This window comes from Opisthorchis viverrini, assembly GCF_000715545.1.
Source record: "Opisthorchis viverrini unplaced genomic scaffold opera_v5_250, whole genome shotgun sequence".
Taxonomy (NCBI): domain Eukaryota; kingdom Metazoa; phylum Platyhelminthes; class Trematoda; order Opisthorchiida; family Opisthorchiidae; genus Opisthorchis; species Opisthorchis viverrini.
In genome coordinates, this window is record NW_008751905.1 from 385,201 (window position 1) to 411,538 (window position 26,338).

General features: G+C 45.5%; 3 protein-coding genes across 3 annotated transcripts in view; 2 read left to right on the forward strand and 1 right to left on the reverse strand.

Annotated features, from left to right (window-relative positions):
- Positions 1 to 6,228, forward strand: part of T265_08992 (hypothetical protein) — a gene marked incomplete at both ends in the record, with an annotated part of 21,764 nt that extends 15,536 nt beyond the window's left edge. Inside the window, 3 exons of the mRNA XM_009174942.1 lie at positions 1,811 to 1,958; positions 3,216 to 3,278; positions 5,903 to 6,228. Coding sequence (XP_009173206.1) covers positions 1,811 to 1,958; positions 3,216 to 3,278; positions 5,903 to 6,096 — 405 coding nt within the window. The remainder of the gene's footprint in view (positions 1 to 1,810; positions 1,959 to 3,215; positions 3,279 to 5,902) is intronic.
- Positions 1 to 25,315, reverse strand: part of T265_08993 (hypothetical protein) — a gene marked incomplete at both ends in the record, with an annotated part of 55,032 nt that extends 29,717 nt beyond the window's left edge. Inside the window, 3 exons of the mRNA XM_009174943.1 lie at positions 5,259 to 5,348; positions 14,325 to 14,418; positions 25,238 to 25,315. Coding sequence (XP_009173207.1) covers positions 5,259 to 5,348; positions 14,325 to 14,418; positions 25,238 to 25,315 — 262 coding nt within the window. The remainder of the gene's footprint in view (positions 1 to 5,258; positions 5,349 to 14,324; positions 14,419 to 25,237) is intronic.
- T265_14721 (hypothetical protein) overlaps positions 15,225 to 26,338 on the forward strand; it is a gene marked incomplete at both ends in the record, with an annotated part of 28,834 nt that continues 17,720 nt past the window's right edge. Inside the window, 5 exons of the mRNA XM_009174954.1 lie at positions 15,225 to 15,301; positions 15,336 to 15,422; positions 15,457 to 15,514; positions 15,556 to 15,634; positions 23,871 to 23,950. Of these exons, the coding sequence (XP_009173218.1) occupies positions 15,261 to 15,301; positions 15,336 to 15,422; positions 15,457 to 15,514; positions 15,556 to 15,634; positions 23,871 to 23,950 (345 nt within the window). The remainder of the gene's footprint in view (positions 15,302 to 15,335; positions 15,423 to 15,456; positions 15,515 to 15,555; positions 15,635 to 23,870; positions 23,951 to 26,338) is intronic.

The window sequence follows — 26,338 nt, forward strand, 5'->3', positions numbered from 1 at the left end:
TATATATTACATGAATTTTCCAACCGTGAGGATAAAGTAACGCCCATTCGAACAGTGCGTGTTGGTCTATATAACAAATTGGCCTCTGCAAATATTAATTGTGATAAAGACCGGTCTATCGCGGACAGGATCCGTCCTTTGGCTCTTGTTTTGAGGTGTACAAACAGCTTATTGTTGGTGCTGACATCCAGGATCAACTGTTTGTTGTAGTATGCCTATCTTTGGCCGACCAATCACCTCGGATGATTAGTTTGGCTTGCAGAGAGGCTCAGTTATATGGAAACCCGGCTAGGCCTCACCTCGATTCCCATTATTTCATCATTTACTGGATCACTCTTCGGGAGACATTGGTTGGTTTCCTTCATGGATGCAAATTTTAAAACAGATGAAGATTCACCAGTTATACCACCATTAATTTGTCTACTGACCACCGTTAAGCGATCCAATCCTAAGGATGCCACGGTGGTGAATATCTGGAAGCCGACCCATCTGAAAAAAATTAGGATCAACTAATCCTGCTGTAAAGATCGAAGGAAAGTTCCGGTTTTAGTCATGTTAACAACATCCCATCCCATCTTTGCGCACTTTTTTGAATTGTTCTCATGAAAACGTTTCTGGACGGTTTGCTGGCGCAACGTGGCCTTCACAGTAGACTGTAATCTAGTGAAGTACACGTCACCACCTTTCTTGCACAAATGTATCTAGTCATCACGTTCTTCGATGTCTCGTGAGTGACCCTGTTGCGCTCGTTCACGATGATTGACTGTAACTCTCAGGTAGTTTCAGCATACAGTGTCCAGAGGTCTAAGCCCAGTGACCTGCTTAACCGACCAAACGGCCCTCTTTGGCTGATCTACCCAATCTCGAAACTTGCTCTCAGCTAATCGCACACACTTTGAACGTAGTGTGGTGGGTTGTCATCCTGTTGAAATCAGATATTTGGTTAGTTCAGCACTCTCAGTCGTGTGATGGCTAGATGAGCCTATAAGTGACCGACACTATTCGCTAGGTCAAAGAAGGTCCGGATAACTTTTGTGCCAAAACTACGGACCCATGCCAGCCCTTTCCTGAACGTAGCAATAGCTCTGCCAACAGGCTTTACTGGCTCAAAATCCACCTCTCGCAAAGTTTGTCACTCAACTGTAAAGTTTCTCGTCGACAGACAGCCGAACGAACAGCATGCAGTGTAAAAACCAAGTGCAAAAACCTCGCTTTCGTAGTTCCATAATACATCGAGCCGTCGTGGATTGCACGCTAGATGGTCTGTTTTCAACTGGTACGCAGCATCATTTGCGTTGTGATTACACCTCCCATAGCTCCTATCTGCACGTGTCGGTCCTCTGTCAGCTTGATCAGCTTATGCCGGGTATTGGAAGCTAGGACCAGAACTTCCGTCTCCGGTACCCTAGATCAGTCCATTACCGAACTGATGTGCAATTGCGGTTCACGGTTGATACACTTTCTAGTCGGGGGTTATTAATGTGTTTATGTGAGATAGCCCAAGTGATTGGAGCGCGAATTTACTGACCAGAAGGTCCGTGGTTCGAACGTGACTTCTGCCGCTCGACCTCCCCGTTTTAGGCTTGGGCAACCTAGCCGTATCCCAGCCCTCGAACAACCTTCGGGTGACATGGCAATTTGACACAGCTACAGCTGAACGATTTTTTATGTGATACTTCGGGCTTAGGTCTGCAATAGTAAAAGGAATGTTGCTGAAACCCGCCTGTCGATATGGTGTTGACTGCCGGCCTGACCTGGTCGACACTTCGGTAACTGTCAACAAATGTGTTTTGTGCTCTATTATTGACAGGTTTGCGCAAACCATGTGATCACTTCAACCATGCAGCTGCGACCCAATTGTAACAGTGACCGAGCCTTTGTTTGGCAGACCCTTGCTGATTTCGCTGACGAGGTTCCGAAGCCCGAGTTCCTGGGCGTTCGATTCTCTTGTGCTTCAGGTGAGGAGAGACGCGTTTGTATGACAATTTCCGTTTTTCAGTACAACTATTTTTACGTTCAAACCGGTTTTCACACCACTAGTTCACACTTCCGTCTGGAGTGATTCCCTACTGCCTAAGGAAACTTCGCCGCCTTTGAAGCTGGATCAAGGATAAATAATTCTTGACATAATACACTAATTATTAGGTTACTGAAAACTGTTTGATAGCCCACTATGGGTTTCGTCCATCTTGGTGCTCAACAGATAGACGGGGTCCTTGTGTTTCCGTCAATCTACCTGAGCACTAAATTGTACGTAACTGGCTAAATACACTCCATTGCAAACCAAGTTGTTGCTAACGGGGGACTCAACTGAACCCTTCTTGAACCTCTTGCTTTACTTGAAAATGAGTGAACTTCGATAGATAATTCTGCTCTCAAAGAGTACACGGACTATCCTGAACGTAGTAACTGCTAGAGTTTAGTCAGAAGTATGAAGACAGTAGCAACCATATTCAGTGGTGGCAAAGTCGACACCTGAATTTGTTTCATGGTTCTTGGACATGGAGGATACGGTTCGTGCCTGGGCGTGTGATGATAGCATATGCAGTACTTTGCAAGTTGTTTTGGGATACGAATATCCAGAAAGGTCAGTTGGATAAGGTTCGCCAAGGATGTTCGGTCGATTACGCTAATGGCGTCTTATTACGATGGGATACTCAGGAATGATTATTTTACTGCTTTCCAAAGGTGTAGACACCCTATCATTGGTCCTTTTAGGGACATGGGACTTATTCTCTTTTCCCACTGTTCAGTGAGGCTTTCTTCCTTTACGGTTTCATGGCAGTCAAGCACCAGTATGTATTACTGATTTATTGCTGTCAGTCAAGATGCTGATGATGAATGCTACGACATGATGTGCACAGTCTGTTTCTGAACCTACTCAGTAGATTAATTTGGACCTTCATATTCAAGGGTCTACGCTTAAAAACTACTCATGATTGCATCTCACAGTGGGTCTACCTTAGAATAAAAAGACGCTCACAGGTAGCTTCGAGGTTGTGTGAAAGATCGATGAAAGGAGGGGAACATTATTTTTCGTCCCTTAACTTGTTCATGCGAGACATATTTAGGATGTACATTAGCGGCGATCCTATCTAAAACATTCAGACGTGTTGCGGGATTGATAAATTATGTGGCACCAATAAAAGCATTGATCTGTTTTCTCCTTTGAATGACTTATCTCACACTGACGACAAACTTGCTTCTGGTTTTAGATACTCAGGAGTTCAAAAAAGTATTCGAAGATGGTGTAAAACAAGCAGTAGAGGCCAAAAGTAGTAAGTTCACCCACTACCGGTTGTTTTGCCGTTACTAGGCCCGTTTTCGAGCTTTCAATCCCATCACGGTTAGTCCAGTCAACGGTTCTTTTTGGTCCACAGTTATTGGCGGAGTTGACCACCTGATAAGCTATCCTTTTGTCTCAGAACTAAGCCGATTCGATCGAATTAATAGGGCCAAAAGGTTTTTCTGTTGTTTTTATCACGGGTGATAGCGTAGGTGTGCTGGTGGGAAAGTGTTCACGATGAAAGTCGTCAGAAAAATGATGATTGTAACCAGTATCCACGTCTTTTTCATCCCATGGATATGTACTGAGTTCTGTTGGTCAACGTGAACCCGTGTTTTTCGGGCAACGCGAGGTCTGGCTGATTTATCCAAGTGAATTTTTCCGAAAATAACACTGAGTTTTCAGAGTGATACACGAAATTTATCGCATGTGCGCACCCGCTTTCACGGCTTTTTCGTTTGCCTTACATTCTGTCAATCGTAGGGAGCAAACAGGACTGTATGCATGATTTGCCTGAGTCAGGTAAAACTTACCACACCGGTTGGTCGTCATTCGCCATTTAAGAGCGCAATAGTGAGACCCTTTTTAGAAAATAATCCATGGAGTGAACTTCAACTGAAAATGGTACGTACCTGGATTCATTCTCTTCCGGACATGATCCGGATATTCGGTTTAGAGATATGAGAGCCAAGGAATATGGCAACATCCTTGGGCAATTAGTTTTATGCTATAACGACCGCTGCCTGATCGGAACGTCGGTAATTGATCTAATTCTGTCTCGATTGAGCTGCATCCAGAATCAAGGCATTTAGTCGACGCTACTTTCATGAGCAGCCTTTCGGATCCAACCAGAGTTTAGCTGGGTGTCTCATCGGCTTCACCTGGCTGAATTCTGTTAATTGAAACATGTGAAGCAGACTGAGAGGATTTTTTGACACAGTAGCCTATACTGAGCAGCGGACAGCCGACTAGAAGGTTGATGTCAAACGATAGGCTTGGTTACTCATAAGTGCGTTTGTTGTGTTTACGGGAACCCGCACATCGAAATCTGCGCGTGGTAGGGCTTCTGAGTGGTCTACGAAGGACAGCCACAGTAAGGCGGAAGTAAGATTTGGAAATTGTTGCTTGTGGAGGAACAGTTTGAAATGGTTCATCGAAGTCAGAACAGTGACATTAATTCAAACTGTAGACCAGGAGTAGGAAATAAAAATTCTCCTACCTTTTCATCTAATTCGATAGGCCTAAGTGTTCTCAACAAATTATGCTATGGCCCTCAAGATTCTAAGGACAGTAAAGTGGAACATACAACACTACATACATCATGCACCGACTTCCAAGGCTTGACTGAGTATGGCCGCCCCCTTAGGTGCTTTCTCTGATGAAAGATTACCGTACTTTGATTTGTTAGGACGAAGAAGACACTACTGCATGCGAGCACTTGGGTAATATGTGCCGGCCAAAGTGTAAGATATAAATGGGCTCGTTTGGGTGCTTAATAAAAACCATCTAAAGGTCAACCAGTGGCGATAAATCTTGCACGGTTGACGTTGTACCCACTGCTAGCCTGTTATATCTGTCCGTTCAGGCGTGAGCACACAATCACGTCACAGTACAGCATCACCTATAATTTACCATCGTAATTATCTGACAAGTTGCACTAAAAATCGGGTGTGTTTGGAAGCAATTTGAACTTAGTTGAGGCTTGTTTGAAAATCAGCAAAGTATACTTACCTTCGAGTTGAAAAGTCTCACTGGATGGCTACTTAAATAGGGGGTGGTCGTCAGATTTTCGTTTTCCTAATTTTCCGACCGAGTTTTTGCGATTCCATTTAAAATTGCGAATTATTTTCCCTGATGTGTGTTTATTTATGCTAGTATGGCGCAGTACCACTCGAAAAACATTACCTCTTTAAAAGGGCTAAAATTTGTTCGTAAGCTCAATGACCATTCGTGGAAATGATACCATATTTACCTGGTTGTGATAAATGAGGAGCGGAATCGTCGGGGACAAATGGCAGCGCTCGTACGGCAAACGCCCAGTACCCCCTTCCTTTATAACCCCCTGTATATATATATATATATATATATATATATATATATATATCGGCTTGTCTGTGATTCCCCCTGTGATCCTAAAGATTATCCTTGAGTTACTGTAAAGCAAAATAGGGGAAATTTCCACGTTGTCCAACTCCTGGCTTGTCTGAGCTACATAGAGTCAATACCTGCTTCCTTCTAGAGAGCTTCCCTGTTTGTTAGAATAATATATACCGAGGAGCTCTCGCCAAGACGTACGGTCGACTATGACCCCGTCCTTCATATGAGGTCAGTCTTTTCTGGTGTTTCCAGCGGCATAGGGACACAAAATTTATTCTCTCATCCCATCCAGTCGAATCGTTCACTCTCCATGTAAGTCGGTTTTCTTCGGTTGAGCGCGCAACATGTCCCCGAAGCGTATCAGGGAAGCTTTGTCAACTACATAACAGTATCTCATGATCCAAGACGCTGGGAGACCAATTTTTACCAGGCGCTAGCCTTTTAAGATTTCTAACATAACAGTTGACGTTGATCTTACTGCGACTGATTTCTTCTTTATTGCTTGTTACCTCTCTCTAGAATCCTCTTCAGAAACAGTAGAGTCCAATCGCACAAAAGAAACATCAGGTGACGATAACGAAGAAGCTGAGTCCCAATTGTCTCAATCATTCACTCGATTGCGTATGGACAAATCCGATGCTCCCAAAGCAGATGCAGACGAAGTCTCACCCAAGCTACTCACTGCTGGATCAGGGGACAAGCCTTCTGGTTGATTATTTTTTTCATGGCTATTGTTTGTCTTAGTCAACTGTCAACTCTGAGCGATCAGTATGCAACCGCATTTACTGGCTTTGTTTCACTGAAATTCCTCCAACATTTGTGTGTTGCATTTTCGTATATTCGATAAAGTTCTCCTTCTAACTTCTTGTTGCCCACCGAACTTGTATGGTTCGTATGCGTTGTTGGACTTGTGCAATCCGGTTACATCGCGTGAAACCCCTGGTGTTTATCAAGTTTGCTCACTTCTCTGACAGTTTACTTTGTTTTGGGACGTGTGTAACTGCATTACTCGTCAAAAACACACTTAGGCTGCTGGACCGTATGAGTACATAGGGAGGTAGATAGGCTGCACTTCCCTACGAGGATTGGAGTCGACCGTTTACCATAAAATTCACCCAAGTTCCCCCAAATGACCTCGCCAGACCGGTGGTCGTGATACCCGGGAGCAAAACCATCCTATCTGTCGCTCCAGTTGTGATTACTCCATACCTTTGTGCTAGCTAAGGCCATAACCAAAGCAAGACACCCAACGGACACGGGTAAATAAATTGTAGGAACCCGTATTGTGTGGTGTTAAGGTGGCTGTTCCTTGGTTCGCATTCTCTGACCGGGATACTAATCAAACTTGGCTAGTACGATTGCTGATCCACGCGTGCATTTGTTGAGTAAATTACCCAATTGTTTATCACTGCTTGTAATCCGAGAGTTGAACTTAATTTGGCACCTGAAATGAGTAAAAAGCCTGCCATTCGGAGGTTTTGGAAAGACAGCGTTTGAGACTACAGTCCATTTGGCTGAACTCAACAACGCGGCTGACCGGAATTCCTAAAGACCTGGTTCCTAGTCGTATCTTCCCCCCGCAAGACAAAAGACCGTAGTGCCCTTCAAGCCTGATGGTGCAGGTGGCTATGTTTTGCTCTATACCGTGTGACCCGAAATAGTCGGACGTATCGACCATGAAGCAAACAGTAACCGGGACTGGAGACACCAGTTGATGCAGGGATCACGTTTGTATCCCCCTTGGCTTAAAAGTGCGCGCCTAGCTTGACAAGGTCACTCGGGACTTTCATCAAGCTAGTCAAGTAAATTACCCAACCGGATGTCGCTGGTTCTTTTTGGCCACTCAGTGATTCGTGTTTTTGCTGAATAGTTTGTCTAAGCGTTTAGTCGGAAGCCGTCATATTGTTTATTCTTCACTGAATGGTGAAATTGAGGAATTGACTGCCAGGATGCAGCGCAGCATTATTTTCCAGCAGCCTCATTGGTGGTGTATTCCGTCTTTGACAAAATATGCTACAATATCTTGAATATCGCTCCGACCAAAATATGGGGTTGCCTTCGTACAGCGCACTCAGTTGAACTTTCGGTCGAAACAATATTTTTTCAAATGACTGTATTTCGCGGGTCGCGTACAGTGTGGTTTGAATTAGGACACAACGTTTGCAAATTCAGGGGTTGCGCCCACCTGATGAGCACAAGAGGGAGGATACTGATCGCGAGCAACCTTACGAGTAGGGTGTTCCGTCTTCAAGAAAACGTTAGTTCTAAGCTTTTTCACCTACAGGCTAGCACAAACGACGATAAGGCGTGGCGGCTTATCTACGCCGACAAAACATCCTCTATGTCGCACTCAATCGCTATCGGTTTTGTTAAGTCACGGCCGTTGATTCTTTATTATAATGGAACAGCTGTAAACTGCTTCGTGGTTTTTCCGTGTCAGCTCAGCAATTTATATGGTTCAAAGTACTCCAACTCCTTATAGGATGGCATTGACATACCCGAGGCTAAAACAACTCACCGAACATTATGGACTGTCCCGAGTGAAGGCGTCACCCAAAAAACTAGTAAGCGCCAATGCACCGACAATTCGGTAATATATATATATATATATATATATATATATATATATATATACACTCTGTGTGTAGGGGGAAAAAAAACATCCCNGCGCCAATGCACCGACAATTCGGTAATATATATATATATATATATATATATATATACGCCCTGTGTAGTTGCAGGTAAAACATGCCCTCCAACGACCGTCCGTAATCCCGCTGTGGTTTTTTCTAGTCCCATCCGGAGGTCTCCAATTTCGAACCCCGTTTTAGGTCTTTACTACCTGTGCCGCTGATATGTTTGTGAGGCATTAGGAAAACCCAAAGACATTCAAGTTTATATAACAGGGGAACGCTAAGTACTATCGGTCATATCATTTGCAAGCATCCAACACCCAATTAGCTTGGTGTCAAATACTGTTGAACTAGTGCATACATTAAAAAACTAACACATCTTGAACCGTAGGGGTTTCCTACTAAAAAGGGCCGAACGTGCGTTGAAATAGTTATTCAAAGTCTGAATAAAACAGGAATACGGTCTCAGTATACCAAGAGATACGACACAACCCATGTTGCTGGTTACAGACATCTGGCAGATCTCGGTGTGGAATGAATAAAGCAGTACCCCTGAGAAGAGGTCACGGTTTCATAACTCTATTTCAGACACCAGCTTCTCAAGATAGCTGTGAAAATATATCAGCTATCAACACACAACTTCGGCGGTTGATAAGCTGCTATGTTTTAGGCTACGCATGCGGAATTTGAACGCAGAAATGTAGTTGAGTGCTGGGATTCAAAATACCTTCTTTAGTCTTTTGTTGAGAGAGGACATTGTTGTGATCCCTGCACATCGGCCTACGGTGGTTTTCATCCGAGGTCATATACACGCATAATTAGGGCTTCGATAGGTTGTTCACGACCAACAGCAGTGGTTCTCAGCCTACTTTGCACCATGCATTCCTTTTGCCATATCGTGAGAGTTGGTTTTGCTACCTCAAACGAAGTGATTAGTAAATTAAGGATATCACCCACCAGTGGCAAATAAAAATAAATTCGATAGGTACTCGTTCGTAGTGGAAATAGGTTGGGTCAATTACCCTTTTGGCTTGCTTTAGCAACTTAATAAACAAGAAGTACATGTCTCAATAAGGAAACCACTCTGGGTGGTCTGAAAATTGGTGTCGGTCAGGGAAATCGATGGTGGCTTCTTATTGGCTGAAACGATAAGACACATATCGTTAAGCCCTCCCAGTTGCTTGTCCTCTACTACATTCGAGAAAACTTAACGCTCGTTCATGTCAGCGAAAATAAATCAGGGTAAAGGATAGTAATCACTGGTTGCTATTTCTGAACTAACATTCAAACCCCAGAATTTCCGTGAATCCAGAGGACAAGGCAACAAAAATAACAGAAACATAGGAAACTATATGGAGAAGGATTTCCTTCCACCAATATGTACCTGCTGAAGATCTAGCGCTCGCTGTTTCGACTGGCGTAGATAGAACGAAATTTCCGAAATGAAGTTCGTTATCCCGAGCACTTTGATTTTAGAGTTCAGGGCCATTTCTTACGTAAATGCTTTTAACAGTGAGTATGATTGTGCAACTTCACGCTGATTGACACCCATAGGCTTCGAACCGTTAACCGCCGATTGAAATGTATCAATGGGGGAGGCACCGAGAGCATTTGAATCTGAGTGTTTACAAGCCGGGGATAATTTTCGCAAACCAAATGAGTAGACAGTGTACCTGTTTGGGTTGTGGACAAGTTGCACGCGACTGTAGCAAATTAGAGGACCCGACCGACCAACATGTGAATGTTACAGAATTCACGCTGACTTACCGTTTCAGTGCATTTCCAGGAGGGAATGAACGGGTGTGCATTTATTTCACTTCGAATCACTGCGCTGTCAGATGCTCACAGTGCGATACACCATAATTAGTACCCGGTTAATTCTTGCTCGAATTCCTCCAGCATTTGATTTCCCAAAACAGTGGTAGGTAACTCTAATGACTCCACACTCCTGCATACGCTTGAAAAAGAAAAACCAGGTTCGCGACATATTAGGCCGTAAGTGTGTGGGCATAACTTTGTTGGTCCAAGAATCCCCAAACTCTTTGCCCATGATTTCCCAAGACGGCATCAGCAGAAATCTCTGTAACTCCAATAAAATGGGGCATCGCTGAAGCCCTTTTTCTAAGGTAGCTTTATACATAATACCGACAACGTTAGGGGGCTAACCGGCACAAATCACTATTTGGCCCTAAATTTAACGGGTTGGATTCGGCACTACTAATCCAGGAGTTGTTCTGTTTGGTTGACCACCATAAACGGCATACGTACGCATGGACGGAAATGCTTCTGTTCTCTGCACAAAGTTGAGTAGGTAGATAATGAAAGGACGCTATGTGTCCCGAGGTACTCCGTGCATGTTTCGGAAAAAGATGCAGTCCGATGGAGTGGTATTTCGACTAGTGGAACCACTGGCTAGTGAAAATCTACCGAAAGCCCAGTGAGTGCCGGATCCGAAACCTGGGGAACAAAAGCAGTCGTAGTCCATCAGAACTCATCTGGGTTGGATGTCACGCGGCAGGGAAACTCAGAGAGACTCATCGAAACGTGCACAACGTTGTATTTCCTGGAACACAGGAGCATGCGTGGGGGCAACCCTATGGAGTTCCATTTGGTTTTCTGTCAGTTTGGTTTTAAGGGAGCCTTTGTGAATACCACAACTTTGTCGTGAATAGTTTCGTGCAAACGCATCGCTGAAGGCTGCAGGCTTTGTGCTGCGCAGGTGATCCCCGTTGTTGACGCTTAGATTAGGTGGAGACCAAATTAGCAAGTTCCGATGGTTTAATCCATCTGTCAGTTGTGCAGACAGGTAAGGGCATCGTCAGGCTAGAAACTAGGAATTTGTGTAGGCTTAGGTCGGGCGGCTGTGAAGACAAATCGGTGTGAAGCCGGGAATGCGACCTAAATTCACTGATGAGGGTGGGAGCTTAGCTAGCGGGATTCAAAACGTCCGTCCCTGTTGGGCTGTTGGAGGATATAAGGAGTCAACGGGCTCAAGTGAGGCATAAAATTGGGCATGTTCTCTTCTCGTGGGGGTGGATCTTCGAGTCTGTCGAATACAGACAGACCACTGAAAGTTGCGTTGATTGAGGTCGTACGGCACGAAGCATTTAGTTTCCATACAGTCCATTCTCTGTCCACTTATATCCGTACTCTCACTAGGTGTATGTGGACCTCCTTTTAATATCAACTATGGTTCATTTGGTCCTCACACCAACTGGTCTATCTTACAACTGCCACCAGTCTTTTTCTATCCACTCTATATTTCCAAACCCAAACCCGTGGTCAGAATCGACAGCCTAGCAAAACGCATTTACCGGCATATGGCTCCATAATACCTACAGAACATGTTTGGTCGCTAATTTGTCACTGATACGAGAATATCATCCTCTACAGTCTGTTCCCATGTGAACACGTCTATGTATCGCCCATCTTTTGAGTTTGACAGTCTTTCTGATTACCGGGTCTCTGCCACTGTCATTATGCGCCCATGCCGCCGAGCTATTCACTGCTAAGATCATCCCACTTGTGCTTCCGACGTCGGTTGATTTTTAACACCCCGTTTACACGCGACTCACTGTCAATCCTTCTGCGGCCGTGGAGAGTTCACTGAAAAGTAACTGAGTGCGATACCCCTTACGCATGTCTTTCCAATAGCTGCGGGATCAGCGGCAGAACTTCACGGCCGCAGCAAAAAAGGATATCCCTTCCTGATTGTTCTTACTGCCCTAAGATGCCCGGAAAGTAATTGAGTGCATCACGGCACAAAATGCTGTGTGAACGCGAAACCTTAACTAATTTGCGTCGAAGCCGATGAATTCTCCAGAGCCCGAGACACTATTCAGCATAGCTGTAACACAAGCAACGACCACAACTGAAAAAAACAACACAAAACGGCGAGGTGGATCACAAATCCGTTGACCCAAGAAGTCCCTGAACCTTGGCTAGCAGATGCTCTTCTCTTCAAACCTTTGTTGTTAGAGTTGAAAATTCAACGTGAAAGTGCTACATTTGAGAAGGCGTTAAATGAATACTTGGAGGATGACACGTTTGTTTGTGCGTGCCGCGAATAATCGAAGAATCAAAGCTATCTTGCGCTGCAGGCGCGGTACTACGAAGGCAGCAGGAGGCCAGCAAGACCAAAGGAAAGTTGGAGAATTCGAAGAAGCTAGTAAGTTGAACACTGATACTAAAAAACAGTACGAGAATTGCCGGCCGACCAGCACTTTTTTGCCCAAGGAGACACGGGAACAATCTCTTGGTCTTCTCTTAGCATATTGAATACGATCACAATCTGATCAAATTTTTTACAATCCGGTTCCGGTAAATCCACTGGCAACCGAAGGGGCACATGCATGGCTTTGCCCCTGTGAACACTTTTCGCCTCGTGGCTTGCCCAGACAATGCCTTGCAGCTGGTTTTCTGTTAACCATTATTCTAGCACACAGATTCCGACAGCACCTGTGGTCGCGTCTTGTGCCGCACCGACTAAAATAAACCTCCCATCTCACGGCTAAATAGTCGTACGTCACCCGCGGGTGCGCTGTGCATGCACAATCCATGGTCCATTTTTAGTGTGATCAACAACTCTCTGAAGAACGACACTGGTCGCCTGAAAAAGTAGATGCACTGCTCATACACACTTAAACAAGCCACACAAAAGGTTTCCGGCGCACTGAGTAGCTCATACGGGAATATGATATGCACATGTCGTACAACTTATACGGAAGGAAAATCCTGGAGGACGATACCCACGTTCTAAGGTTGCCCGTCAAATGACAACATGTGTTTTAACTCGTTTCAAGGCATGTCGTAAAATGCAGAACCGCTGTAAATCAAAAACCCGTCAATCCAACACACGAAAACAAGTCACGATACTAGACTTCGCTCTTGCCGCTTACGTACATAGGACACCGCAAGATAAATAATCCAACCACCCTCCCCTTGAGAGACGGAAACGGGGAACCCACGAGTGACCCGATTGTGGTATCTGAGGTTTGCGGGGAATAATACACAGCATGCTTTCTGCACGGGAACTTGTCACACCCAAACATGCCAAGGCACACGTACATGTTTACTTTTCGCGGACGACTTGAAACCCTAGGGTACGAATGCCAGTTCCCTCCAAAAGGGTATAGACCCTTCTAAGCAGTGGTCGCTGAACTGGCACCTACCTGTGAATGACGAAAAGTGCGTCCTTATGTCATTCGGAGGGACTCAGCAAACGCCTTTGTTATGTGTGGTGAGAATGGACCGGAAGACATCACATGGGTAGATGTCCAAAAGGATTTGGGTTCCCGGTTATCTTTAAACATGTCATTCAACTGCGCTATTTGGAACCGCCTCAGAAGGTATTTGCCATTCTAGGGATTATTCGGTGCATTTTCACCCGTATTACTCGCATGGACTTACGAGCAAACTATGGGGCCCCCGTCAGACCGCTTGTTGAACATACCAACAGGTAGTCTAGTCAGGAGGCAAGAAGGACGTGACTCTCGTTCAGCTCGTCCAACTAGCTGCTACGGAAGTGGCTGGCAGCCCTGAATCCGTGGACTATAAAACGTGTCTTGCGGTGCTTGACCACTTTCCTTTCGAATACCGTTGTCTCCGAGAAGACTAAATACTAACATAGACCAACAGGTTTTTCACGGCTGACAAAACTAACGCACGGCGGATATATGGTAATAAGTTTAGCGAGCTCGGAGCGCGCACCTCTATTAGTCAACAATTTTACATTTCCGATGACTGATGTCTGGAATAGCCTTCCTAAAACGGTCGTTTAGGCTGCATCTAGCTCAAAACACTCTCAGACGCTCCCTTATATGCTGATGGGCTTACTGCTTTGCACTGACAACTTGAGGAAGAGTGCTGCACTTTTGGCTTGTGCCTCTTAGGTGATCGGAAGCTAGTGGATAACAAGAGCAGACCCGATCCGGGTATTATGGGCGGAAGCCCTGATCCTGTGTATCACTGCGTGAATCCATGAGTGACTTGTGGCCGCGGCCTTCAAGGGTGCACTACCACTGCGTTGGATCTAACGTCGTTTGGCACATCTACGTTGACTAAACTATAGCTTCTTGTGCAGACACCCAGTTACTTGCAGGTGAAAGTCACCTTTACTTTCTACTTCACGTATACCTTCTAGCAAGCAATGTGCCTTCCTTGAACCCATTGGTTCTCCACACTCATGAACTAGCCTGTTCCAAACAGCAAGAAATGTGCCCCACATCCAGCAAAGATTGCCAGATTACAACATGCCGGGGCAATGGAGAGCCCTCACACTTGTTCCAATTCTACCGCCACCTACTTACCTTCATATGCGTGGAGGTATTTGCTTCCAATAAACATCACCAGAATGCTCCAAGGGCGATATCGGAGGGCCTGCCGGAAGACCCGCCCTCTGGGCTAAGGTAATATAAAAATCTACGCGTTGTGCTATTTAATGGAAATTTGTATGCTGCATGTATTTCGTTCTATCTTGTGTGAATTATCAAAAGATAGTGAGTTGTCCTATCACGATGATTTCTTCGAACGCCACTTTTCGATGTACATGGACAGAGTCTTCCCGCCCGTCAACTCGGTAGAGGATACTGCGTACATATTTAAATTGAGGAATGATCTATCGAGACAAGTGTACCGTGGGCTCAAGCAACTTTCATGATTTATTGTAGTTACAGGAAGCTCTGCGAAGTAGGTCCATTTTAAGGGACTCCCATTTTACGGTTAGCTGGGATGCTACCCTCCATTAAGCACTGATTTTAAATTTGAGGCAGTTGCTGGCTTTGAAAAACCGCTCACGCAAGCACAACAGACATTCGAAGAGCTCGCAGAAAAAAGCATTGAGCATGGATACTTTTATATCTGATTACCTTTAAGCGATTGCCCCAAAAACGTAGTAGCTTCCAAGACACACCTCGGGTACCGATTGGTCCGTTTGCCTGAAAGGGACCATCGAAGAGGGGATGAAAATCTCTCTTGAAGTTCTCACCACTGGGTGGTAAGATTGCCAGCACAGGGACTCATATAACAAGGTATGCAGGAGTGATTAGAATTATGACCTAGGTAGGGCGTGGACAACTGTAGGTGGGAGGGCCACCCCATGCACCGACTGTTCGAACCATTTTCATGTGGGTCCTCGCGCCGGTAAGTTTACAGCTCCCCAATGAGGATGCAAATTTTGGTGCTAAACCGTTTTCACTTTTGCCCGCTAGGTAAACACAGATAAGAACAAACCAGACCATGAAGCCATGAGAACAAGCCTCGATCCTGTATATCAATCCATGAGTCCGTGAGTCCCTGATTCCGTGGTTTCAACCAATCAGAGCACTGTGTTTCCTACGCATTGGTCGGTTCGACGTTGCGCCCGTTGCTGTCCACGAGATGTCGAATGCAGGCAGCTCTCATGGAAGGTACGTGAATTTAGTAATGATGATCCTTCGTTAGGCCTTATGGACCACCTACAGATGACCGAATTCAGCATGAGCACGCTAAAGTTCAGGAGGTAGGCATGTATATACAAGTCAACGCCTTATGTTATCGCAGGTTGTTGGGATAATGAGGGACAACGTAAACCGTGTGTTGGAACGAGAATCCAAGCTGGCAGAAATAGATTCCCGTGCCGGTATGTGTTTTGTGCTTTTTCATTCACATGCTGTGATAAATGTTGTTTACTGCCAGTCAAAGCGTGTTTTTTGCGGATTAGACGTAGTGCGACCGCTCTCACGGATTCAGCGACGCATAGTTGTAGCACCCCCGTCCGGTGTCTAGCTACCATGCCACCCGAAGGTTGTATCAGGCTGGTTTACTGCCAGGTTGCCCAAGCCTAGACGGGGGAGGCGAGAGGCAGAGGTTGGGTTCGAACCACGGACCATCCAGTCAGTAAATTCGCGCTCCAACCACTTGGGCCATCTTCACGGATTCGTGAATTGATCTGCATTATCGAAGCTTTCACCCAAGTTCCCCTGGCTTGTTTTGTTTTTTGTACAGTGGCTGCCGTTTACCCTAAACGCACGAGCGGAAAAACGGTGTAGCGCCGCTCTTCAAGCTCGCAGTATGGTGCAGTAAGCTTGCCAGTGGGAAAACTCGCATAACAAAGTTTCTCACATTGCTTTGAACCAGGTTTTAGGTGAAGAGTGCGTAACCGTCGGAGGAAGGTTAATCCACACACCAACTATCCGAAATAATAAAAAATTTTCCCAATGGATGTATTTGCTCTGAGTTTGAAAACCTTACCACGTCTCCGCCGTGTGTTTACTGGATCAACGGCGAAAACCCTGTTGACCAAACTTTGTTCAAGCGAGGCATAAGTAAGAATTAGCTCTCGGGGGTTACGATTCTCCATGGGAAAGAGGTCAAACACCACAAGATGTGGTTCATAGTCCACGGATTTAAGACCGGCAACCACTTTCGTAGCAGCTCATTGGACAGGCTCAATGAGAGTTACGTCCTTGTGTCGTGAGTAGACAGCTTGGAATTAATGAACGGCTCGTTCTGTGAATGGTCAGTAGGTGGAAGTCGACTATATTTTGGAAGACAAAGTCTAAAAGGCTTGGCATAGTGAGCAGCATTCATCAAGCGACGTACCACGAGCGTGTGAAGTGATTAACCACTGACTTCTGCTGAATGTTAGTCTGATACGCGGAGTTGAGCTTTTGCTTCTTGGATCTGGGTAGAAGTAAACTTTGCTTTCAACCCAGTGGTCTCTACTCATCAGTTCTTCAGCTATTCATGCTATCACAAACGTTTACCTCGTATGACCATAAATCACTCAGGCCTGTTCTGAACTTTTTGCCACTGCAGATATTGTGCGCATTATTCGAATTAGGGAACTCACCATTTTCACAGTCATATGAGCAGAATTCGATCCTAGACCCCCGTCTTCATCTAGCACCACCCCATCAACCAGCCGCAACAGCCACTTGACTGGTGAGTTAACTGATTCGTCCGGCTTTTCATGTACGGAGTAAGTTCCTCCTTGAGTTTATCCTAAGAAACAGCGTATTGAACGTCAAGTCATAGTTGAAGCAGACCAGTGGTTAGTCCACTTGAGTACCCTCCATGTAGTATCGGCCTCATCGCCTAGATGGGTACCCAAATAAATCTATTCGCTCCTAGAGTTGTTCACGTCCTTTCTGAGGTATTTTGACCAACTATCAGCGATTTGGCCTCGAAGTCCTAATCAAACGCCGTGACATCGGATGCACATGTGGAATTCCATCGGTCCGTTCGACGCACAGTTTTTAGCAATTACCAAGTGCACTGTTTCGGTTGCGGAGGTGGATACACTCAGTGGTACCTTGTGGACCCGAATGAGGTTGCCTCTGCCCCTGCTCCAGCCTGATAAGAAAAGCGCGAGTTGAGCACAAGCTGTAGGTATTCCTGGTAGCGCAATGTGGTTGCCATTTTGGTTGCCAGACGCTGAACGTGCTCCAGGGCCCTGGTTCGTCGGTGCACGGGAAAGTTGTTGGCGTTGCGTACGCTAGTGGCGGCCGAACGAAGATAATCGTTACAGCTTATACACTTATCTGCATACCAGTTTGGTTGTTACGGGAGATTCACCTGGAACTCGGCTGAATCCCTCGTTCGGCCGAACCAGATAATCGTTACAGCTTATACACTTATCTGCATACCAGTTTGGTTGTTACGGGAGATTCACCTGGAACTCGGCTGAATCCCTCGTTTATGATGTTCATACTTAACTTCTTTATAACTTCCTGTGATCATGTATAGGATCCAGAGAAATCCCTGGTGTGCTTTGTGTTGCTGTTCCTTTGATCGAATACTCACATTCAGGTTCCAGAGTGTACTGGTTATCGACCGTGCTTGAACAGTTAAGATGTACCACCTTCACAGGGTTACTGGGGGAGCATTTTATACCGCGCTGTCTTCAAATTCAAGTTCCCATATTTTCAGGTCGTGGGTAAAGATTATCCATCTGGAGGTGGCGTTGCCATGTAAGATGGATTATAGAGAGCCGAGTACACCGTTAGTACCTATCTCCTAGAAGATAGCTTCATTCATGCTTACCGCCAGCTGTAAATGGCAATTGGTCCAGTGCTTTTGGAAGCAGTGTAGAAGGCATGTGAGATTAACCTATTCAAAAATGATCACATCTGTAGGATTTCAGTTTTCATGCTTCGCGGGTGACAATCAAGCTGGTGATGCACACATGCCTTTGTATTAATTCATTCTACTCAGGTTGAAGGAGGCTTTGCTGTTTGACATAGGACTCAGTTTCCCTCTAACGATCATCTCGACCAACGTGGATAAGACTGCAGTTAGACATACCGAGCGATCTCTTCTGAATTGATCCTAGTTCGTTTCTTATGAAGTGTTCCAGTTATCTCTTGTTTCCATTCACTGCGGTATTCCGCAGTCCAGTGGCAGGTAAAACGGGCGTGCTACCGGGTCGGCGGTTATAGGAGCCACATCCTTCAGGACCAAGGCGTAAACCTATCTTCTACTGCTCTATGAACGTTCGGCGTCTGAGATTGTTCGTGCACAACCGAACAAATAACGTGTGTCACGCGTTGTATCTGGCTCGTTTAGTCATTCCCCGGATGTGTAAACCCACACTGGTGAAACAAGAGACAAAGACGGCCAATTCTTAATACATCTCCAGAGGTAACTATGGACGGACCATCCACCTTACGAAGTCTGCGGTTGACGTACGGATACACTTTGCTTGCTGTGTATCAGGGCGACTAGTGAACACGCCTCGTAGTGCTAAACGAATTTCTTTGGGGCGCTACTCTGATTCCCATTTACTTTGTAACTAGCATCAGTTTCGTGTTAACATCGACCTCAGTTCTTTATACCTCAATAGTGGTGTTGTGACTTTCCTCAACGGGGCGTGTTTAAAGTAGAACACATGTAGATTGGCGACAGTAGCCTCCTATTCCTGATCTGGACGCGGACGTCCGAAATGGACCGATCCAAGGCCTCAGCTGCTTGTCACAGCTCTTCAAAACCAGCTTTCTAGTGTTCTGGAATAAGTACAACATTAGACAGAATTGGCTGGCGAAGCTGCAATCTACCTTGATGTGGTGATCGTACTTGATTTCTGTGGTGATCTGGCAGGTTACATTGTCTGGGACTTTGTTACACAAAATGTAACCACGACAGGAAGTCCAAAGCAGAATCATCATACGAAGAGCAGTGATTCCCCGTACTACGGATACCGGCAGTGCCAGGTGCTATGGGGCAGGATCGTACTGTCCTCTTCGATGTAAGTTTAAGGGCACTAGGGTATTCCTTTTAGATGACCAACATGTCCATATTTATGAGAGCAGTGATGTCGCCTTCTTTCCAAGAAGGACAATTTTTAAAATGCCTACCCCAAAATCACTATACTATTGTCACTCACCGGTTGACCGTGGCCGCTGGCGAATTATCCAATACAGCGGAATAAAATATGAGCCTGTTTGGGCACCAAAGAGATCTGCTATGCGCAGTAATGTCAGGAATGAGGTATTTACGCCTCCAACGAAACCCTCTTATCCACTGAATTGTCGGTCACATTTCTAAGTTAGAGGCTTAAGGTAACACAGAGGGAGTATTCAGTCTTTCAGGTCTTCGTCCGTTGGCCCTCACGCACACCCCTCCCGGTCAATCAACTAATCTGCAGGAGTCAGCCTGTCTACTAGTCCTCCAGCTGCTTTTTCGTGTTTGAACAATCGCCCAGGAAAACGAACCAAGATAATCCTTTACTAAACTCAGAAGATCTTACCTATTTTTCAACTTTTAATGTCTGTAGTCTGTGTCAAATTAGGCAACAGTCAACTGTTTCTGAAACCTTATTTCTCTTTTCTGTCGAGGTATGCAGTGTCTCCGAGACACGTACACAAAACCCCAGTTAAGTCGTGCCCCTCAAGCGGCTTAGGATGAACACAGAATTCATTCAATCAATCGATTTATCATCTGTAAACTGTGTGCCATAGGCACATCGGTTCCAGCTGCCACAGTTTCGACCACCGGGAAACGGGAAAGTGTAATACAAAACCAAGTCTTGGTGGCGAGGGCATGCTCAGTTTGTTTGGAAATCGCACCGAAGGCGATAGCTTTGATGCACAAGCGCCACTGACTGTGCGAGTGGGCCATTTCCGCCAATGTCAACCACTGGTAATTTGAGTCCCGGGGTCCCCATCCAGGGAGGTGGAAGTTGCCCCCCTCGACTAAGTTTACTGATTAGTGTTTTTCCACTTCGTTGCTAGCTTATACAGGGTCATTTCGGTCATTTCCACTCAGCACAGGGCTGGGTGAAAAGAACTGTGTGAGAGAGATGGTCTTGTAGCAAGCGGAATACATGTCCTGACCAGCGCAGCCTATAAAGCGTGAGTAAATTGTCTATCGCGGGAGAGTTCCTTCTTCCTATGACCATCTGGCGTACCTCAGCATCATTAGTGCGATGTTTCCACCTGACCTGACCAATGCTTCAGAGGCACCGATGATCGAGCACTGGCATCTTCCGTATGTCCTCTGCGCGTATGGGCCACGTCTCTGATCCATTAAGCAGTATGGATAGCACAACAGCAATATAAACTTCCCTTGAAAACAAGCTCACGTCACGTCGGCGCCATAGGTGTCGGAGGTTGGCAAAAGCTGTCGTGGTCTTTCCGATTCGATAAATAATCTCATCTCCAACCAGTCCATGAAAACTTATGCAGCTGCCCAGGTAAACAAACTTATCACCACGCCGATTGGCTCACCTATAAGCATGAGATGTGGGTTTGATCCCACCCAGTCTTGTAGCAGCACTTTACAATTTGCGGATGTGAAGCGCATGCCTAACCGTGTTCAAATGACATGTTCAAATCGTGACGGGAAATACCGGAGCATTACATTTTCTAAAGACCGATCGCCCTACGTGTTCCAACCCCTAACATGTAGGACCAAGAGGCTATGTTGGCTAGACTTTTACCCGTTGATCAACCTGGTATAAGGGATTTTGCAAGTGTCTCACTGATACCCGCCTGTATATATCAATGCGTCGCGGAGGCACACAAACCGTCACACCATGGTGAGGTCCAGTCTTTACATGACGGGTACTTTTCGTACATACTTTTTAACCGGTAAACTGAGCTGGAGTGGGTCGTAAATCACTGGCTGCGTGATTGGTAGCTCTTATCAAAGGTAGGACCAGCACCGCTTATCCATATTAGTGCCATAGTGAAATCAAAGCAGGACGGGTGTTACTGACCACTGTAGTGCTTGGATTCACTGTTGATGTGTGTCATCTTACTGTTCATAGCAGCCTCCATGATGGTGTAACTGGGTCGACAGGAGTAATGTGTTTAATCAGTTCCTGGTAGGTTGAAGTCATCCATCATAATGTAACTAGGCTTTCCAGCCACATTTAGTAGAAGTCGGGTCCACCAAAAATGTTCTGCTGGAAATATCTAATCCAGTGTAGAATTCGCTTATTCCAATCTACGTAGAGCTTGTGGCTCAGTGAAATATACACAAACCTGTCAAGCGAACCTGTAATCAATAGATTAGAAACGGGCCCTATCACTCATAAATCTGATGTCTCATCAGAAGCGACAGACTGCTTAATCTTACTGATTTTACTTCATCTTCTGCATACTGAGGAAATGGCACCTGAATGTAGTTTACAATATGAGCTTCGAAATTCGATCCAACAGTCATACAATTCCATTGATACAGAGTTGACTTGCGCACATACCGTTGGTTTGTGGTGTTTAACGGCGACCGTCTCAGCCATGCGTGACATACATCTGTCGACCTGACCGTTCATATTCAGCCAGTGGCCTAGTACCATCGCCACACATACGTAACACTGATATTCAAGTCCTCCCACTGTTCGGTGACGTGATCGAAACAGCGCCTTTAAATGCGTCGCTACTGGTGCCTCGTTTCAAATTCTGAACATGAAAAGTTGGTGTCCTCCGTTCATTGACCCTGAGAGTACATCGCTCTTCACATTGCCAATTTTATCAAAGACAGTTTTGGCGTACCGTGAAGGCCCTCCGGCATCACATGTGAAACCCGTGTTCGCCGCGAAATCCGACGGGTTCTCTTTGGATGCCCACACAATGATCTAGCGACGCTCTATTAGACCTATCCAAAACATGATGCAAACCTCGGATGTGCAAAGACCCTCTGCGAAACAACCTTGTAATAAAAGCGTACCCACATACCCACTAACCCCGTAATAATGTTACCAGAAGAACATATGAGTGCTATCATATGTTCACCCCCTCCCACAAAGCTGTTTAAACTTGGTGTGCGGTGTACCATCCGAATCAACACCGCCCTGAGGATTGCCGGTTTAGAGACAGTAGGATTAGGTGGAGTCAATAATTGCCCTGCACCATTGATCAGTTGAGTCTCTGGCTAACGTGTTGATTGATAGGAACATTAGCTAGATGGTGTTGATTATTCTGGAGGCTGGTTTCGAATTGAAACGACAAGCATATAGCCGCATCATAGGTTCATAATTGGTTGCGCAACTCGGGTCCAATTCAAGATAGTTTCGTCTCTAAGGTTCGACCGCTGGCAACCACAATAAAGGCAGCTGTTACTTCGTTTTTGAATAGCGCTTAGTGCATCATATGTGCTATTATTAACAGCACCAGATCTGCAGTTTATTGGGACTTAAGTGGCTATAGTGAACAGACAGCGGATGAGCACTCAAGCGAATTTTTCGTATTTATCGCTTCCTCTTCGTTGCGTACCGGTGTTTAGTATTGTGTGATACCTGTCGCACATGCACCTAGCTACATTTATGCTGCCACCAGATCGTGACCAATTCCCGATTGGCCACCGGATCTCCTACAAAATTCCACATGGGTCCATACGATACGGCGAACCATAATATATCCGAGGGGATTTTCCTGCTGGCGTAACCATTACTCTGCAGCACAGCTAGTGTGTTACGAATCGATGCTGCAATGCCTAATTTATTGGGAAGCTTGGTGAAGAAAAAATAATAAAAGAGGCAAAGGGTATAATGCCTACATATCCAGGCACTCATCCACACAATCTGAACAGAAGCTGGCAATAAGAACACTACCGATATAGATCAGCAGCCATATCTTGCAGCATTTCAGGCCAAGCATAGGGAGGACCACGCAGACTTCATCCTGAAAGAAGGGTTACACTAACACTTTCCAAACTCCTCGGCTTTATGCAATAGCCAAAGGTATATATTGCCTTTATGTCGAGAACGGTAGGCGGGTAGAAGAGTCCTGTAAAAAGCAGCTGATGTGGTGGCGTCAGTTGCTGGGCACAACCACGCACACGGCTACGCTCTCCAACAATGCTCTGATGATGTCGCCTCGACTGATGTTGAAATACTCGCAATTAAATCGCCTAGGTCAGCAAACAAACCGATGACTATCTGAGCTATCAACATTCTACTCAAGAGGAAATCAATTAATGTTCAAACAATCTTCTGCGAGAATTTATGTAGCTTTACCAAACTATTTGTTTATCCCAGTTTCATATTCACTTCTTATCAAACTTTCTGTCGTTTAGTATGAATTGGGGTCAAGTTACTGGAAACGGCTGTGGTTGCAGTATTAGTTAGCTTGTGCGTCAGCAGTTGGGTTTGCAAACGCTAGGGGCTCTGTTGAAAGGGTTCCCGTTTATCTTCATAGGTACATGTTGCATACAGCACTGACTTTGTGATTTCTCTCCTAAATATTTGGTTTTTAGTCGATGGCCTTTTTCAAGCGTCGAGGTGAATGGCCTAATTATTTTCATGAATGTGTGGTAAGAGCCTATTTGTTGTGTCCTGTGTAGTCATAGATGTTGCATGAAATGGGTATTTTGTTGTAAATTCGCCCTGTTCTTTCACACTATTCCTCTGAACTTTCACATTCCGTTTTTTGCAGATGAACTCCAGGTTCAATCACGACAGTTTGAGGCAGTGTCCAACCGAATAAGAAGGAAATACTTTTGGCAGAACATGAAGGTTTGTCTTTTAATCATGAGTGACTTGCCTACTTTGGTTTATCATTAAACGCCAGACCAAAAGTCCTTCCAGAAAGGACACTTCTCGTGTGGCTATTTTTTACTCAGTATCACCCCCAGCTTGATTACCATTACAGTATCGTCTTAATGGATCGTTGTCCTAGATCCACGTGCGCAGTGTATCTGAAATGGATGTTGTCATAAGCCACTGTATGACCCGTGGCCGACCAATAGTGCTTGTCGTCCGAGGAAGTACCACTATCAGACTTACAGGGGCATTAAGTAAGCTTGCCACCCCAAGCTCCAGTTACTATTTTCGTCTGGTTCAGTTGTTAGAGAGCGTTGTTTAGGGGATTTACCGCTACGGAACGCTCTCATTCCTTGAGTTCCTCGGTTCTGCAACAAGCTGACAAGGTGGGCTTAAACCAGAAACAAAGTAATGGGTACACGGGTCATCTGTGGAGCGGATAGACAAGCTTTGCTATCTTTTAGCTGCTTCCAGTGCAAGCTGCAGATACAACTTTCGAAGATGATTTTCAATACCAACTTCTGGCTCTTTAGCTCTTGTTTCTCCTCAAAAGTTGACAACGCCAGTCCACTCTGTTTCAAAATCTTGTAATAATTGGCCTCCTTTCAGCTATCACTGTGTATGTTGTTCGACTAGACTCTGGTGCACTAGCCATTCTATCATTCTCATCGGGATCGCGAACCGCAAAGTTACTACTACTTGGTAGGCTCGGAGTCTTTCGATTAAGGTGTAAGTGCCCACTGAAGACAGTCGTAACGTCACGTTTCACCACAATCCGTGACCAATCCGTGGTCGAATTAACTACTGTGTGAAACACTCATGCTGATGACAATTTTCGAGCTGTGTGATCAGTCTCTAAAAGCATTCTCACATCGAACTGTCACTTCTAAGCATGAACTTCTGCGGAGTGGTGTGAACGCTCAGGCTTGTCCCTAGAAGCTCAACCAAAGTCTGACCACTCTGACATGGTTGTCGTACTTGAATACGTCGGTGATACCATGGCTTATACTGGCTGGGACTTTATTCCAGAAGGTGCAACGATGCCAGGAAGGTCAAATGGAAGCCAGCAGTGGACGAGCAGCGACACCCCGTAATATAAGGGTGTTTATAGTCAAAGTCACACTCCCCCCTCTGCTAGAAGTGTGAGAGCAGTGAGTTGTTTCTTCCAGGTTAACAGTATGTCCACATTTAGGAGGTCGGCGATACTGCCTTCCCCCATGAAGGACGGGTTAGAAAATGTCAACCTCAAACACTACACACCTGGATCGCCCATCGATTGACCGTGACCACCGAGCGACCACTGAAGCCCACCAAGAGTCTTAGCGTCTCCAAACGCATTTGTTATGCATAGTAGCATCAAGAGTGAGATATCTATGTCTTACTTCCTGCGTCCTCCAGCCAGGCCAGTGCTACACAGTCAATTCGATCAGACTATTGAGTCACCTGCTCCGACCATGTCCTGCAATAAAACCTCACTACCCCCCGCTTTGTGGGTCTTTCTTGGGTTGAAGGTTACGGTCGGCCTACCGGAATAAAATCCTACGTTCTCCCATTGCCTTACTAATCAAAGGCTGAAAGTGGGGCTCCTAAAAAAACTCCTCCCTCGGCCAGGGCAACTAACAACTTCCGGTCCGCCAACCACTGTTCTGTTTCTGAACTAACATCCAACAAAATAAGCCAAAAGAAGCCTTTACTAATCTCAAAGGATCTGATCCAAGTTGCAGGTCCATGGTCTATGTCGAACTGAGCAATCGGCATTTCTTCCTGGAAGTTTGCTTTCCCTCACTGTGATGTATTCCGTGTCTCGGAAACGCGTATACAAAAGCCCACTTCGGTCGTACACCTCAAGTCACTTTGGACGACATCAGACGTTTCATATATCACTCTTCGAGTATCCGGTGGCCCTGGTACAATGGCTCGTAGTATCTCTGATGTTGGTGTTGCTTTGTTGTTGATGTTGTTGGATGAGAGCGCTTTGGTAAACTGGATCCGATTCAACAGCCGCCTCTGCGTTGATTCAATTAAGATCAAAACCGACCGACATGGTAAATGATGTCTATTTGTCGTTTCGGCACACGTTTCCAGATAATGCAATTCGGCAGCTGAGAAAGATGGATTTTGTGAAGATCTATCATGGCTACTTCGACCAACAAGAAGAAGGATATTGTCATCCTGGTGAGGGATATGGATGCCCGAGTTGGACGATTAAGTCCGAAAGACGCATAGTTTAGTAGATTCGAGTTAGTGTTCGTTGTACGGATAACGGGGAGCGAATTCTTCGGTTGCGTTCTGAACATCATCTTTTCCTGGCTAATACGAACCTTCAGTACAGGCGCTTGCGCCGAGTTGCTTGAAGGTCAC